General features: G+C 45.0%; 1 protein-coding gene across 10 annotated transcripts in view; it reads left to right on the forward strand.

Annotated features, from left to right (window-relative positions):
- The window catches only part of JADE3 (jade family PHD finger 3), a 137,433-nt gene extending 124,631 nt beyond the window's left edge, over positions 1 to 12,802 (forward strand). For 9 of the 10 annotated variants that reach the window (XM_045473245.1, XM_045473252.1, XM_045473247.1 and 6 more), the window contains 3 exons: positions 5,634 to 6,104; positions 7,536 to 7,653; positions 9,738 to 12,802. In XM_045473245.1, coding sequence (XP_045329201.1) covers positions 5,634 to 6,104; positions 7,536 to 7,653; positions 9,738 to 10,648 — 1,500 coding nt within the window. In that variant the 3' untranslated portion in view covers positions 10,649 to 12,802. Of the gene's footprint in view, positions 1 to 5,633; positions 6,105 to 7,535; positions 7,654 to 8,924; positions 8,989 to 9,737 lie in introns of all 10 variants that reach the window. The other variant, XR_006711171.1, reaches the window with a different exon arrangement.
- The last annotated feature ends 529 nt before the right edge of the window (positions 12,803 to 13,331 follow it).

Genomic DNA, 13,331 nt, shown 5'->3' on the forward strand with positions numbered 1-13,331 from the left:
AGCGGTGAAAGTACTTGTTTTGTTCTTCATTTCTTATTCTCAGGAGTCCATCTGACTTTGCCGATGGACAGCCGTAGCTCTCATCCAGCCAGACTGAGTAGTAGAATCCTCAAACATTTGGTACAACAAATGAAAATTGGCAACAAGTGGGGGAATGCAAGGAGGCCCACTCAGTGACTACATTGAATATTTTTTTCAAATATTCCAAATTTGGTTCAGTACACACTGTTCTTATTCTAAGGCATTTCTGGCCCCTGCCTTCAGGAGTTGGTCGTCTATTAGGGGAGGCCAGATATAAACACAGGAAAAGTTAACTATCACTGAAGTGACATCTCCCCTCAGACCTTGCAGACCCTTAGGGACGACAGGTGAGAAGGGCTGATGGCCAGTGTTGGTGCTGGAGTTTAAATATACAGTGGCTGGAGGAAGTTTGGTAGGCTGGCTTGAACCATTTAGGACATTGTTTCAGTGACACAGTTTTGACAGAATTGCTGTGGTACCACCCATTTGTCTGTTCACAGATTATTGGGGATTAAAGACAACCAAATGGACACTGTCCTGCAGCGAGACAGGAACTGCTGAGGACATATGGACCAGGTCCTTGGGGTTCCAGGCATGTGTCATCCCCTTTTGAGGAGGACACGCTATGTTCTTTTTGGGGGTGACAAAATATTTCCCAACTCATTTATTTTCTACAGTTTCTGAAAAATATACAGAAAACTATTCCTTTTCCTCCTTTAAAGATACATAAACTACAGTGAAATACTACTTCATACTCACTAGGGTGATAATAATCAAAAAGGTGGTGGGATCCCAGGGTGGTAGAATCAAGCCCTGCGTCAGGCTCCGTGCTGGGCGTGGAGCCTGCTTAAGATCTCTCTCTCTCTCTCTCTCTCCCTCCCTCCCTCCCTCCCTCCCTCCCTCTCCCCGGCGTCTGGGTGACTCAGTCATTAAGCATCTGATTTTGGCTCAGGTCATGTTCTCACAGTTCATGAGTTCAAGTGTCACACATTGGGTGAGCTCGTGCCCCACTTCAGGTAAGCATGAACCACACTTTGGGTGAGCCCCGCTTCTCTCTCTCTCTCTCTGCCCCTCACTTGTGCTCACTCTCCCCCCGAAACAAAGATTCTCTCAAAAACAAAATTAGGGGCACCTGGGTGTCTCAGTCCATTGGGAGTCTGAGTCTTGACTTTGGCTCAGATCATGATCTCAAAGTTCATGAGTTCGAGCCCCATGTCGGGCTCTGTCCTGACAGCATGGAGCCTGCTTGGGATTCTGTCTCTCCGTCTCTCTGCCTTTCTCCCACTCGTGTTCTCTCTCTCTCTCTCTCTCTCTCTCTCTCTCTCTCTCAAAATAAATAAAAATAAACTTTAAAAATTTTTTTAAATAAGAAAAAGATTCTCTCCCTCTGCCCCTCTCCCCTATTCTCTCTCTCTAAAATTTAAAAACAAAATTTTTTTTAATAAAATAAAAACAAAAAAAATTTTTTAAGGCAGGCAATAACAATGTGGAGAAATTGGAACCCTCGTGCTTTACTGGTGGGGATATAAAATGTGCAGCCACTATGGAAAACAGTTCGGCAATTTCTCAGAAAGTTAGATGTAAGAGCGCCTGGGTGGCTCAGTCAGTTACGTATCTGACTTCAGCTCAGGTCATGATCTTGCGGTCCTTGGGCTTGAGCCCCGCATCGGGCTCTGTGCTGACAGCTTGGAGCCTGGATTTGGATTCTGTGACCCTCCCCCACTTGTGCTCTGTCTCTCTCTGCCTCTCAAAAATAAACATTAAAAAAAAATGTTTTAAGTCAGATGTAGAATTGTCATATGAGCTAGCAATTCCACTTCAAAGCATATACTTGCAGTTGAAGAGGTGTCCAAGACCCCCCTCAGGTTCAATGATTCACTAGAAGGACTCAAAGAACTCAGAAAAGCCATTCTAGTGGTTACAGTTTATTACAGTGAAAGGAAGGATGCAGATTAAAAACAAGGGGAAGAAGCACATAGGACAGGGGTCCAGGAGAGAGTAGGCATGGAGCTTCCAGTTGTCCTCCCCAAGTGGAGTCTTGTGGACAGTGCTTATTTCTCCCCCCCAGGGACGTGTGATGATACACAGAGTATTGCCAACCAGGGAAGCTCACCCAAGTCTTAGCGTTCAGAGATTGTATTAGGAGTTGGCCACTTAGACACAAGTGACCCACCCGCATGGCTGACCTTAGCCTCCAGTCCCTCCAGAGGTCAGGCTGATACCATGTGGCTCAAAGCCTCCACCATAAATCACATTGTTAGCATAGGCTATCTGACATGGTCCAGGGACCCCTGATAAACAAAGACACTCTTCTAAGTCAGGACATTCCATAGGCTTAGAGGTCACCTCTTAGTAGCTGGGGGCAAAGGGCCAAACCTTTCTTTAGGCAAGGTTAATCCTTTAATGCACCTTCCCAAAGAGAAACGAAAACATATGCCTACATAAAAACTTGTACACAAATGCTCATAGCAGCATTATTTCCTAATAGCCAAAAACTGAAAACGACCCAAATCCCCATCAAGTGATGAATGGATAAACAAATGTGGTATAGTCATACAATGGAATGTCGTTTGGCCACATTTTAATTTTTTTTAAGTTGATTTATTTTGAGGGAGCACACACACAGCGAGGGAGGGGCAGAGAGAGAGGTGGGGAAGAGAATCCCAAGCAGGCTCCTCACGCCTCAGCACAGAGCCTAACACAGGGCTCGATCCCATGAACCATGAGATCATAACCTGAGCCAGAATCAAGAGTCGAATGATTAACCAACTAAGCCACCCAGGCACCCTCCCATATTTTTAAAAGAATGAAATTCTGATACATGCTATGACATGGATGAGCCTTGAGAACATGCTAAACCGGACACAGATGCCACATGTATGATCCCTCCTTATGAAGTGTCCAGAATAGGCCTATAGATGAGTGGTTTGCTTGGGGCGGGGGTTGGGAACAGGAAGTGACTGCAGGTAAGCATGAGATTTCTTTTTTGAGGTAATGAAAATGTACTAGAATAAAAACTTGAAACAACACCAGAAAAGAAAATGTACTGGAATTACGTAGTGGTGATGGTTGCAAAACTCTGTAAACATGCTAAAACCATTGAAACGTATACTTAAAAGTCGTGAGTTTTTTGGCACAAAAAAAGTTTTCTCGTATCTCAATAAAGCGTTATTTTAATGGGCATAATATATACCTTCTCTGTCACCTTTAAGTGGTTACAGTAGAAATAAATGAGATGTATATATATAAAGGCATTTTGTTTACTAGAATATTCCAAGTGTATGTGTTTGGAAAAAGATAAATAGGTATTTGGCACCAAAACTTGGTTGGCACTTCTCCTTTACCACCAAAACACAGCGACCTTCAGCTATTAAGCATCATAGAAAGACCTTTTTTGCGACCAGATGGATTTTATGGCACAGTTCCGTAAGGACGTATTCCATTTTTCATCTAAGCACCCAGTTCTTATTTGTGTATTGTCTTTTATTTTGACTAATTTATATTTACGTCTCCACAGTCTATAAATGTGACCTGAGACACATGGTCTGTTTTCAGCTTCTGATCAGTAGTAGTTTTATGTTACACATTCATCCCCTTGAATAGGACACAGTCCTTTTGCTTTCTCTTTCCACATTTTTATCAGTTACTAAACAGCGAAAGAGCACTATACCCAACACTTTTAATCTTCTGCTAAAGAATGCCTTTTGCTTCTTGTTTTTTAAATGACTGGCTAGTTTCTTAGCCGAGTGATAACACAAGGTGCCCAGATAAAAGTACATTTTTGGCTTTCATCATCCTCATTATCATAAGGCCTTTCAAATACGTGGACATTTTAAGGATACAGATTTCAGTGTAAGGTAACAATCTTTTCCAGTAGAACTGTCCAAAGCTGGGGTGGGCTGTCTTAGGAATGTAGTTTAAGTGGCTAGATTACCACTTCCTTGAAAAGTAGAAGGAGTTGGGGGGCAGGGCAGTGGAGGTAGGAAACCAGGGACTCTAGAGGCACGTACAAGCAGTGATAAATGCGGTGCTGGATAAGATGATCTTAGAATTATATTTCATCTCTGGAATTCTTTATCCTGTACAATTGGCTTAAATGCAGTCTGCCTCCTTTAAAGCTTTGATGGTTGCCAGCATTCTTTTAGGTGTTGAATTTCTCCGTCTATTAGAAGGAGACCTGTCAGGTTTTGCATTTTTTAGTCTTTATTTGTATCTGAGGTCATTCCCTATTTGTAGTTATCACAAACCCCCAACATATAATTAATTTGGCAGTCTGCCCTCCAGACTCAGGCTTCCAAAAGAGTTGAGACTTGGCTTTCACCATGGGAATTCTCCACTATTTTTAGAAACAAATCCTCCATTTCTTTCTCTCCCATGTATTTAAAATCTTTCGAAGGAAAGCTATAGCATTGTAACCATAACAAATGGTAATTGAGACTAACTAAAACACAGGAGTACAGCAGTCATGGGCCGGCTCTTCCTACTCTGTTGCCCTGTAAATGAATCCTCAGTACATGCTATGCAGTGATACTTAACAAATGTGTTGCATCTATAAATGGCAAAACATTACAAACTGAATTTCAGATTGTCTGTAGCCCTAATGTTCCTTAGAACGTTCTGCAGTGATGGAAATCTGTGCTGTCCAGTATGATTGAAATGTGGCTAGAGTGGCTAAAGAGTTGAATTTTTAATTGTATATCGTTTTATTTTTTTAAGCTTACTTTGAAAGAGCGAGAGAGAAAGTGCACGCACACGCACTTACGAGAGTGAGGGAGGGGCAGAGAAAGAGGGAGAGAGAGGATCCCAAGCAGGTTCTGCACTATCGGCATAGAGCCCAACGTGGGGCTCAAACTCACAAACAGATCATCACCTGAGCCGAAATCAAGAGTCGGATACTTAACCGACTGAGCCACCCAGGTGCCCCAATTACATGTGCATACTGTATATGTAATTAAATTAAATTTAAATAGCTACTTACGGGTAGTTGGCTACCATGTTAGACAGCACAGCTCTATAAGAACAATTTCAAGAAGTTGGGTTGCTTAGATACTGGAGTTCCTGGGACCTTTTTAGAACGAGTAGATACTCTGGCAACAATATTGACTTCGTTTTTTCTTTTGTTTGTTTACAAGCATTTCTTGAGCGCCTGATTGTTCAATAGTTGATGGCAATGCAAAGATGAATGACACGGCTTCTGTCTTTAGGAGCTCTGGCCAGGGTTCTGACGCTCACTATACTGTAGGTACACTGTAAAAAGTACTACTATAGAAGCATATAATAAGGCAACGTGAGGGCCACAGAGAAGGTACAGCATGACTCTTCACAGGAGCCAAGGAAGACTTCTGAGAAAAACTTCAGGCCCGAGCTAAAGGGGAGTTTGAATTTTTTTTTTTTTTTTTTTTTTTTTTTTTTTTGCCTCTTCTTTCTGTTTTCTATACAAGCAGATTTCCTGAGTTACTTGTAAAGCATCTGTCATAGTCAGTTTAGGGCCTGTTTTCTCCCTGCCTCACCTCTGCTTCCCGTGAGCAGCTCTCACATTAAGCCCTGGGATATGCGGTTCCCCTTCCCCCCCCCCCAGCCCTGCCCCCTTAACGCATCTTTTCTTCCTACAGTGCTCTGTGAAAAGCTGCATGACTGCCTTCCACGTCACCTGTGCCTTTGAGCACAGCCTAGAGATGAAGACCATCCTAGATGAGGGGGATGAAGTGAAGTTCAAGTCATACTGCCTCAAGCACAGCCAAAACAGGCAGAAGCTCAGGGAGGCCGAGTACCCCATGCACAGGGCTACTGAGCAGAGCCAGGCCAAAAGTGAAAAAATCAGCCTGCGGGCGCAGAAGCTTCGGGAGCTGGAGGAGGAGTTCTATTCCCTGGTCCGCGTGGAAGATGTGGCCACAGAACTGGGGATGCCCACGCTAGCTGTGGACTTTATCTATAACTACTGGAAACTGAAGCGGAAAAGTAACTTCAATAAGCCATTATTTCCTCCGAAGCAGGATGAAGAAAATGGCCTGGTGCAGCCAAAAGAGGAGAGTATTCACACTCGCATGAGAATGTTTATGCATCTACGCCAAGACCTAGAGAGGGTAAGGTGATCAGCTGTGGCTACTGTTCAGGTCTCAGTCTGCATAGAAATGGAGGCCCCGCTTCCAGTTTCGTTTCTGTTTTTAAAGGTCAGCTCATTTAAAGTGTGGGCTTCTGTGTCCTTGCTTATCTTCTGATTACATTGTGGCCCCGAGCATTGGGCTCTGTTTAAATTTTTGGCAGTCACTTTCAAGGGAACTGGAGAGCCCTCGCTTACATGCTTATGAAGCTTAAATCTGAGATAAATTCTCATTTGGTTTACTTTTTATTCACTGTTGAGCCTAAATTGGCTCAGCTCTATTTTACTGACACGTGAGACTGTGGGCTAAGTTAAGAATTAATTTTATTGAGGAAAAAGCAGTTTCTCAAACTCGGCACTAGTGACATCTTGGGCTGGCTAGTTCCTTATTGTAGGGGGGACTGTCCTTTGTCGTGGGGAACACTGGAAGATGTTGAACAGCGTCCCTGGCCTCTACCCAATAGCCAATCCCCCTCCCAACACATACCCAAATGATGACAGCAGAAAATGGTTCCAGATTACCAAATGCTCCTTGGGGGGTCAGAATCGCCTCTGATTGAAAGTCTCTACACCAGATAATTTAGTTTAACTCACTTATTCAAAGATAAGTTAGGCCCTGTATTTACCCTACAGAATTTTATAATCAAGTGTAATTATAGAGATGGCTTGTTTTTTCTCTCTGCTACCAGAATCTGGAAGGGAACAGATTTGGCTCACTTTGTAAAATTTAACTCACACATCGATAGCACTTACTATGTGGCAACACTGTTCGAAGCATTTCATAAATATTAACTCATTTAATCCTAACATGCCTGTGAGGAAAGTACTGTCGTTAGCCCTATTTACCGATAACTAAACTGGGGCACAGAAAGGTGGGATGATTGGTCCGGTGGGGTGGGAAGTATGGGAGCACGTGGATCGCACCCTTGGGGCTGTAGAGATTTGGCTGAGCAGGAGGTGTGAGCAAAAAACCACTGTCAGTCTGTCCGGCAGACCTTTATCCTGCTGGTCCAGCGCTCATTAGAAAATTGTACTGGATCCAGCATCGCCAGTGTTTTATTCAGGAATTTAAAGGGAAGGCCAGAACACTACGTCATCATTCGGTCTTCCCAGCTTGGCTGTGCGTATAAACATCGAGCCCATCACACTGCAGGGAGAGTAGGTTTCAGGAGGTGGCTTGGGAGCGTTTTATTGTGCTGCCGATCAATGTGGGAACCACGGTCCCGTGCCGCACCATGCTACGTGACTTCCCCTAGAGTGGCTCTCCTTATGCAGCGTTTTGTGTTGTCTTCTCTCCTCACCGCCCCCGTGCTCCCACTTGGTTTTAGTTGCCTTAATTTTGGCTAAACGATTTCAATTGTCGGGTTCACGTAACATGACAAAAATCTCTATTTGCCGGGGATTGGGCTTTCAGGTGCGAAATCTCTGCTACATGATAAGCAGGCGAGAGAAGCTGAAACTGTCACAAAACAAAGTACAGGAACAGATCTTCGGTTTGCAAGTCCAGCTTCTCAACCAGGAAATGGCTGCAGGTAACCTTATGTTAAAGATGCCCTGGGGCACCTGGGTGGCTCAGCAGGTTAAGCGTCTGACTCTTCATCTCAGCTCAGGTCTCCATCTCAGGGATGTGAGTTCAAGCCCCGAGTTAGGCTCCACACTGGGCATGGAGCCTACTTTAAAAAAAGAAAAAAAAGTCCTAAGCAATATATAGACTCTGATTTCATCCTATTTTAACAATTTAAATTTTCTGTCGGTTGTTTTACTTAAAAATCTTTTAAAATTCTTGTCGAATATCTCATTTGCTCTGCTCCAACCCTGATGTAACATGGCCCATCTTGCTGTCAACTCATGAGGCAAGAAATCCCAAGGTGGGGTTGGGGGACTTGCAGGTCTGGGGCGGATAATCTAGGTGTCAGACAGATATTAGAGGCCACTAGTTAAAGCCATGAGCTATTCTGTAATCATCAGATTGACTTAGAAATCCATACGATAGGGCCTAATCCTAGTTTCCAGAAAACATTTAACTCCGAGGTTACTCATCTTAACGATATTTTGTTAAAACCTTAGCCAGTAGTTAGGAGATCTGGGTTCTGTCTCTTATTTACTAATATTTGTCGAGCACCTGCTGTGGACTAAGAACTGGGCAAGAAAGTAGAGCAGTCCGCAAGACAGAATCCCTGCCTGTAGGGTATGCTGCCCGCTTAGCGAGAGAGACAGGAGAGCATAATTCCAGTGCCCTAAGCACGGGGAGCTCGGCTGCGATGACAGTCCTATTCAGTGACATCTGTAACCCTCCTGTACCTCCTGTAATACCGAGGTTGGCGGCAGAGCCTGGGCAGCCGGGAGTCAGTGTGTGGGGTGCGCAGAACCCAGCTCCGGCCAAGGGCCAGCCGTAGAGTGAGAGAAACACCCAGAAATGAGGTGTCAGGTAGGCATCGAAGGCTCTGGGGTGTTTATAAGTATCCTAGGTCACAGCAGAATGCTATAGCAGGAGGCGGCAGGGCTGCTCAGCCACAAAGCCACTGTGATGGGCAAGACCAAGAAAACCAAAGGACAGCAAGGAGGGTCCCTGCGTGCCAGGGAGATTGTCCCCCTAAGCCATGTGGCTTCTGATTGGTGGGTGCCAGCCCCGTAACTGCTTGTGGTATCAGCAGGTGGCAGCAACACGGGGGCTGTGAGTATTCAACATGCACCCTTAGGGAACACCTGTTGCCCAGGTACTACCTAATAGTTATCCTCTCACGGGGAAAAGTTAAGTCCCTATGCAAAGAGGAATTATTTAGAAGTACTTTTTTAATTTCAGAGCACCCAAACTAATAGAGAAAGGAAGATCTGTTCTAAAAGTGATCGTAGGATGACAGAACCAGGTAACTGATTGCCAGTACTCCACAGGCCGAGCCCAAAGCAGGCCACTGGCAGGAATGTCATGATTCTTTTCTGCTGGCCTTGCCACCACAAAACCTGCCCCGCCCACCCCTCGATAATGGACATTCACAGTGAGGAGACTATTTGAGGTTACAGGCATAAAGTACACAGGAACCACCCGCTACCATTTCTACTGTTGCCAAGTTAAAACACATACTCACGTGCTCTTCATCCACCAAAACCTATGCTGTGTTCTTGAGGGTTTGGATTTGACTTTGGGGGAAGGGTGGGAGAGATTGGAGGGTAGGGTCTGACATGTCTTTTCAGGCACATCCTGAGTCCTGTGCAATACCCGCACCTGCACACACACAGACACCCCAATAGGGAGACCCTGTTCCAAACCACTGCTAGTGACATTCTTTTCAGAAGTGGAAGGGGGCAGACATGGGGATGTAGGAGGTGGCACACTAGTCTTTGTGATCATTGTACAGCCTGGGAGGGCAGAGGTGAAGAGGTCGAGAGCCACATGACAAGCAGCGGCTCCGCTGAGTTTCCCACCTGTAGCCATCCCCACCCCACCCAGCCTCTAGTTCAGCCCCTCCGGCTCCTATCCCGTGAGGCACATACACATCAAAGTCAGGGGCCCGTTAGACATTTGGAAGAGTGGGTATGTGAACTCACCATGCCGTAATAAGCATATACGCCATTATTTAAATCAGTTGTTAAAATGAGTCTGTCTTTTTGATCTCAGGACTTCCTTTGACAAGTACACTAGAAAACTCATTGTTCTACCCGCCTCCAAGAATTACCTTAAAGTTAAAAATGCCGAGATCAGCCCCGGAAGACTGCAGAAACAGCTCCACAGAGCCTGATCATGGACCCCTCTCTCCTGCCAGCAGCTCCCCTGTTTCCAATATAAGGAGCATGCAGGTGCCTCAGGAGTCACTAGAAATGAGAATGAAATCGTACCCAAGACATCCACTAGAGAGCAAGAGTAACCGTCTGCTGGCCAGTCTCACCCACTCTAGAAGTGAAGCAAAGGACCCCAGTCCTGCTTGGAGAACTCCATCCCCGGAGTTCTACCACGGGCAGTCACTGGGAAAGCCTCTGGTCCTCCAGGCTGCCCTGCATGGCCAGTCTTCCATCGGGAATGGGAAGAGTCAGTCTACCTCCAAGCTTGCCAAATCCAACGGCCTGGAGGGCAGCTGGTCTGAAGATGTCACCCAAAAAGACAGCTCAAGTGAGGTGTTCTGTGACCAGGAGTCCATGCTCAGCTCCCACTTGGCCAGTCAGGGCGCCTTTAGAAAATCGACCGTGGAACACTTCGGTAGGTCCTTTAAGGAGGCCACCAACAGGTGGGTGAGGACCACGGAGGACCTCCAGTGTTGTGTGAAGCCAACCAAGAACGTCAGCCCCAAGGAGCAGCTCTGGGGCAAGCAGCTTGTGAGGCGGTCTGCAGGGAGAGCTCCGTATCAGGAAAACGATGGGTATTGCCCAGATTTGGAGCTGAGCGATTCAGAAGCAGAGAGTGATGGGAATAAAGAGAAAGTCAGGGTAAGGAGAGTTAGCTCGGACAGGGAAAATCCTGCCCACGACTCTCGACGGGATTGCCATGGTAAAAGCAAGACACATCCCCTTTCCCACAGTTCAATGCAAAGGTGATCGGAAACCTCCAAGAATAGCTCAGTCTTTGCCTTTGCCCCATACACTGGGGCAGACCCCCACACCAAAAGGATTCTAGTGTACTTTAGGAGGAACTGTAGTGAAAGAATAAAACGTTTCACAGCGAATTTGCAAGCACATTCTAGGAATTACAGATTGTCCAGAAGTCTTTTCTGCCAGAGGCTGTCGAGAACAGCTGGGCCCAGAGTACTTGCTCAGTAAATACTTTGGGACAGCTCTCCAGTCCTGTTACCACGTTGATGCACATATGTATTAAGAGTCCTTGCATCGTTAACGCATTTGCAAGAGACCGTGATTATCAGACACTAAAACTACTTCCCTTTTGAAGCTACGGCATGTGACCTCCCACAGCTCCTGTCTGTAGGAAGTTGCTAACTCCATTGGTACCTGGAAACCCGCTTCAGGGAGAGCCCAGGGACCAACATCTCAGATACTGTCAGATTCACTACCCTCTTCCTTGGCTCAGCACAAGGTTGAGCTCCTTTCGCAGTATCTTACCTACCAAGTCAATACTCCTGATGCTTCTTAAGTGTCCAGTGCCTGTTCCTAGACTTGCTGGTCAGGGGCGCACTTGTAACTACTTGGCCCATCGAACGAGCGTGAGAGGCTAACTTGTGGATAGTGTTTACAGAGGTACAAGGAAAATGCTCAGATTCTCTCCACTTAGGCGTTTGGGAGGGATCCCAGAGCCTTTCCCAAAGTGAGACCAATTCCGGAGGATTTGTACCAGGTCAGGGGTTTTGTGTTCTTGTTTTCAAATCAGTTTGATTTAAATAAGTTTGGCTGACAGTTTTTTGTATACCTGCTTTAATGTTTATAAAGTTTCTATTGAGGTATAATTAAAATATAGTAAGATGCACAGAGGTTAAGTATTCTTACCTGCTTTAATTTTGAAACAGATTTTTATTGTCAAACAGAATTTGAAAGCATGTGTTTAACACATGGATATAATTTAGCTTTGTATCAACTTTGAATCCGAGGCAGTTCCCCACACAAAAAGGCTGGAGCCGTTTTTCAGAAGTTGCTTATACCCTGTTCCCAAACAATCAGCCTTGAATAATTTGTGGGAGGAAGAGAATAATTACATTGGGGGGGGGGATAAAACACGTCTGCTTCCCATTTAAAAGAAGGGGAACATGTTACAGTTTTTAAAATGTGAAGCCGACTATAATTCTCTGCTCTCTCTTCTTAGCCTTAAATTAATATTCTCTTTCTTCTGGTTTGGGAAAGCATAGTGGGAATTTTCAGACAAAAAGAGGCCATTTTTCGATCTTTAAAGTTGGTTCCTGGTAAAGCAAACAGCCCAGCTGCAGTGGGCGCGCCAGTGGCCCAAGGGCAGGCCAGGGCCCCTCTGTCCCCTCCCCCAGTGCGGGAGGGAGCCTCTGCGGCGTTCCTGTCCCCACTTCTGTTCTCGAAGCCTTGTTAATGGGTCCCGTGGCTCGTGTTTTCTCCTCCCTTTTGGAAAACTTCTGTATTTTGCCTCCTCTTTGGCCACACCTTGAAAATGTTTCTTTTATGCCTGTGTACACGTGTGAACGTGCCAGAGCACGTGTGGTAGGCGTCCTGTGTTTTGTTTGAGTGGAAGCAGCTAAGAATCATCCACACGAGGAAGACTGTTCCTCCTTATGGACGCACTAGGTTTCTGTGCTTTTCCCTCTGAGCTCTGCTGGGGTAGATGTGAATTTGACACCTTCCCTCTAAGGAAGAGGTAACGAGCTCTGCTATAGGGGCCTTCTGTTCCGCTCGAGGCCAGTAGCCCGAGTCCTTTCATGCCTTTTGGTTCTGAGTGAGTGCAAGGAAAAGCAAACATTGAAAAAGTGCTTCAGCCAAATTCCATATGTAATGCCATGGGGAGAGTATTGACTAAAATAACTTCAGTCAGGGAAATATAGTTGTAATATTTTTACAAGATTTTCCTAAGTAAATGAAGGAGCCTTCAGTTGTGTACATTTCAATTGCCCCAAAATGTATTTGCTACATTTTGCTGTTGTTTGAAGTATTACCTCTTAACCTTCTTTTGTTAATTTTTTTTCATTTTGTCTTATATAGTCCAGTTTTCCAAGACAAATTCAGTCTTTTTTCAAATGTCACCTTTTTACCAATACTTTTTCATTAAATTATGAAAACTGCTAACGACTGTCAGTGTGGTAATTTCTTAATTTGGCATGCGGGTTTTAGAAAATCTTACATATGTTCCTCTTATATTTAAAAAATCTCATCCGTTAAACAAAACAGATGGTGGGGGGAAAGGGACGGAGGGGGAGAAGGAGGAATTGAATGTTTAGAAGCACAGATCCATGATTCATGTCCAATACCGGGGACCAAAGAGAACTCTGGGACCTTGGACTCTACCCCAAAATCATGATTTCATCAGGCTAATAAGACAAAACCATCATTTAAAATCACCAAGGAAATGGATCCTATCTAAAGTCACAAAGTCCAAAAGGCTTAGTTCGGGCATCACTCGAATACACACACTTTACGATACTCATTCTGCTTGGAGTCGTGTGAGCATATGAATGTGATACAGGTTATGTAGTGTCACGGGGGGACGTTGGGGGCATTAAAAAACATTTTCATTACGTTTTGAGAAATGTACTTGCTAAAGGTCATTGGGTAAATCAGTAGTGAAGATAGTTAAGAGCCACGGTTGTTTCTCTCT

Source organism: Leopardus geoffroyi, chromosome X (genome assembly GCF_018350155.1).
Source record: "Leopardus geoffroyi isolate Oge1 chromosome X, O.geoffroyi_Oge1_pat1.0, whole genome shotgun sequence".
Classification (NCBI taxonomy): Eukaryota; Metazoa; Chordata; class Mammalia; order Carnivora; family Felidae; genus Leopardus; species Leopardus geoffroyi.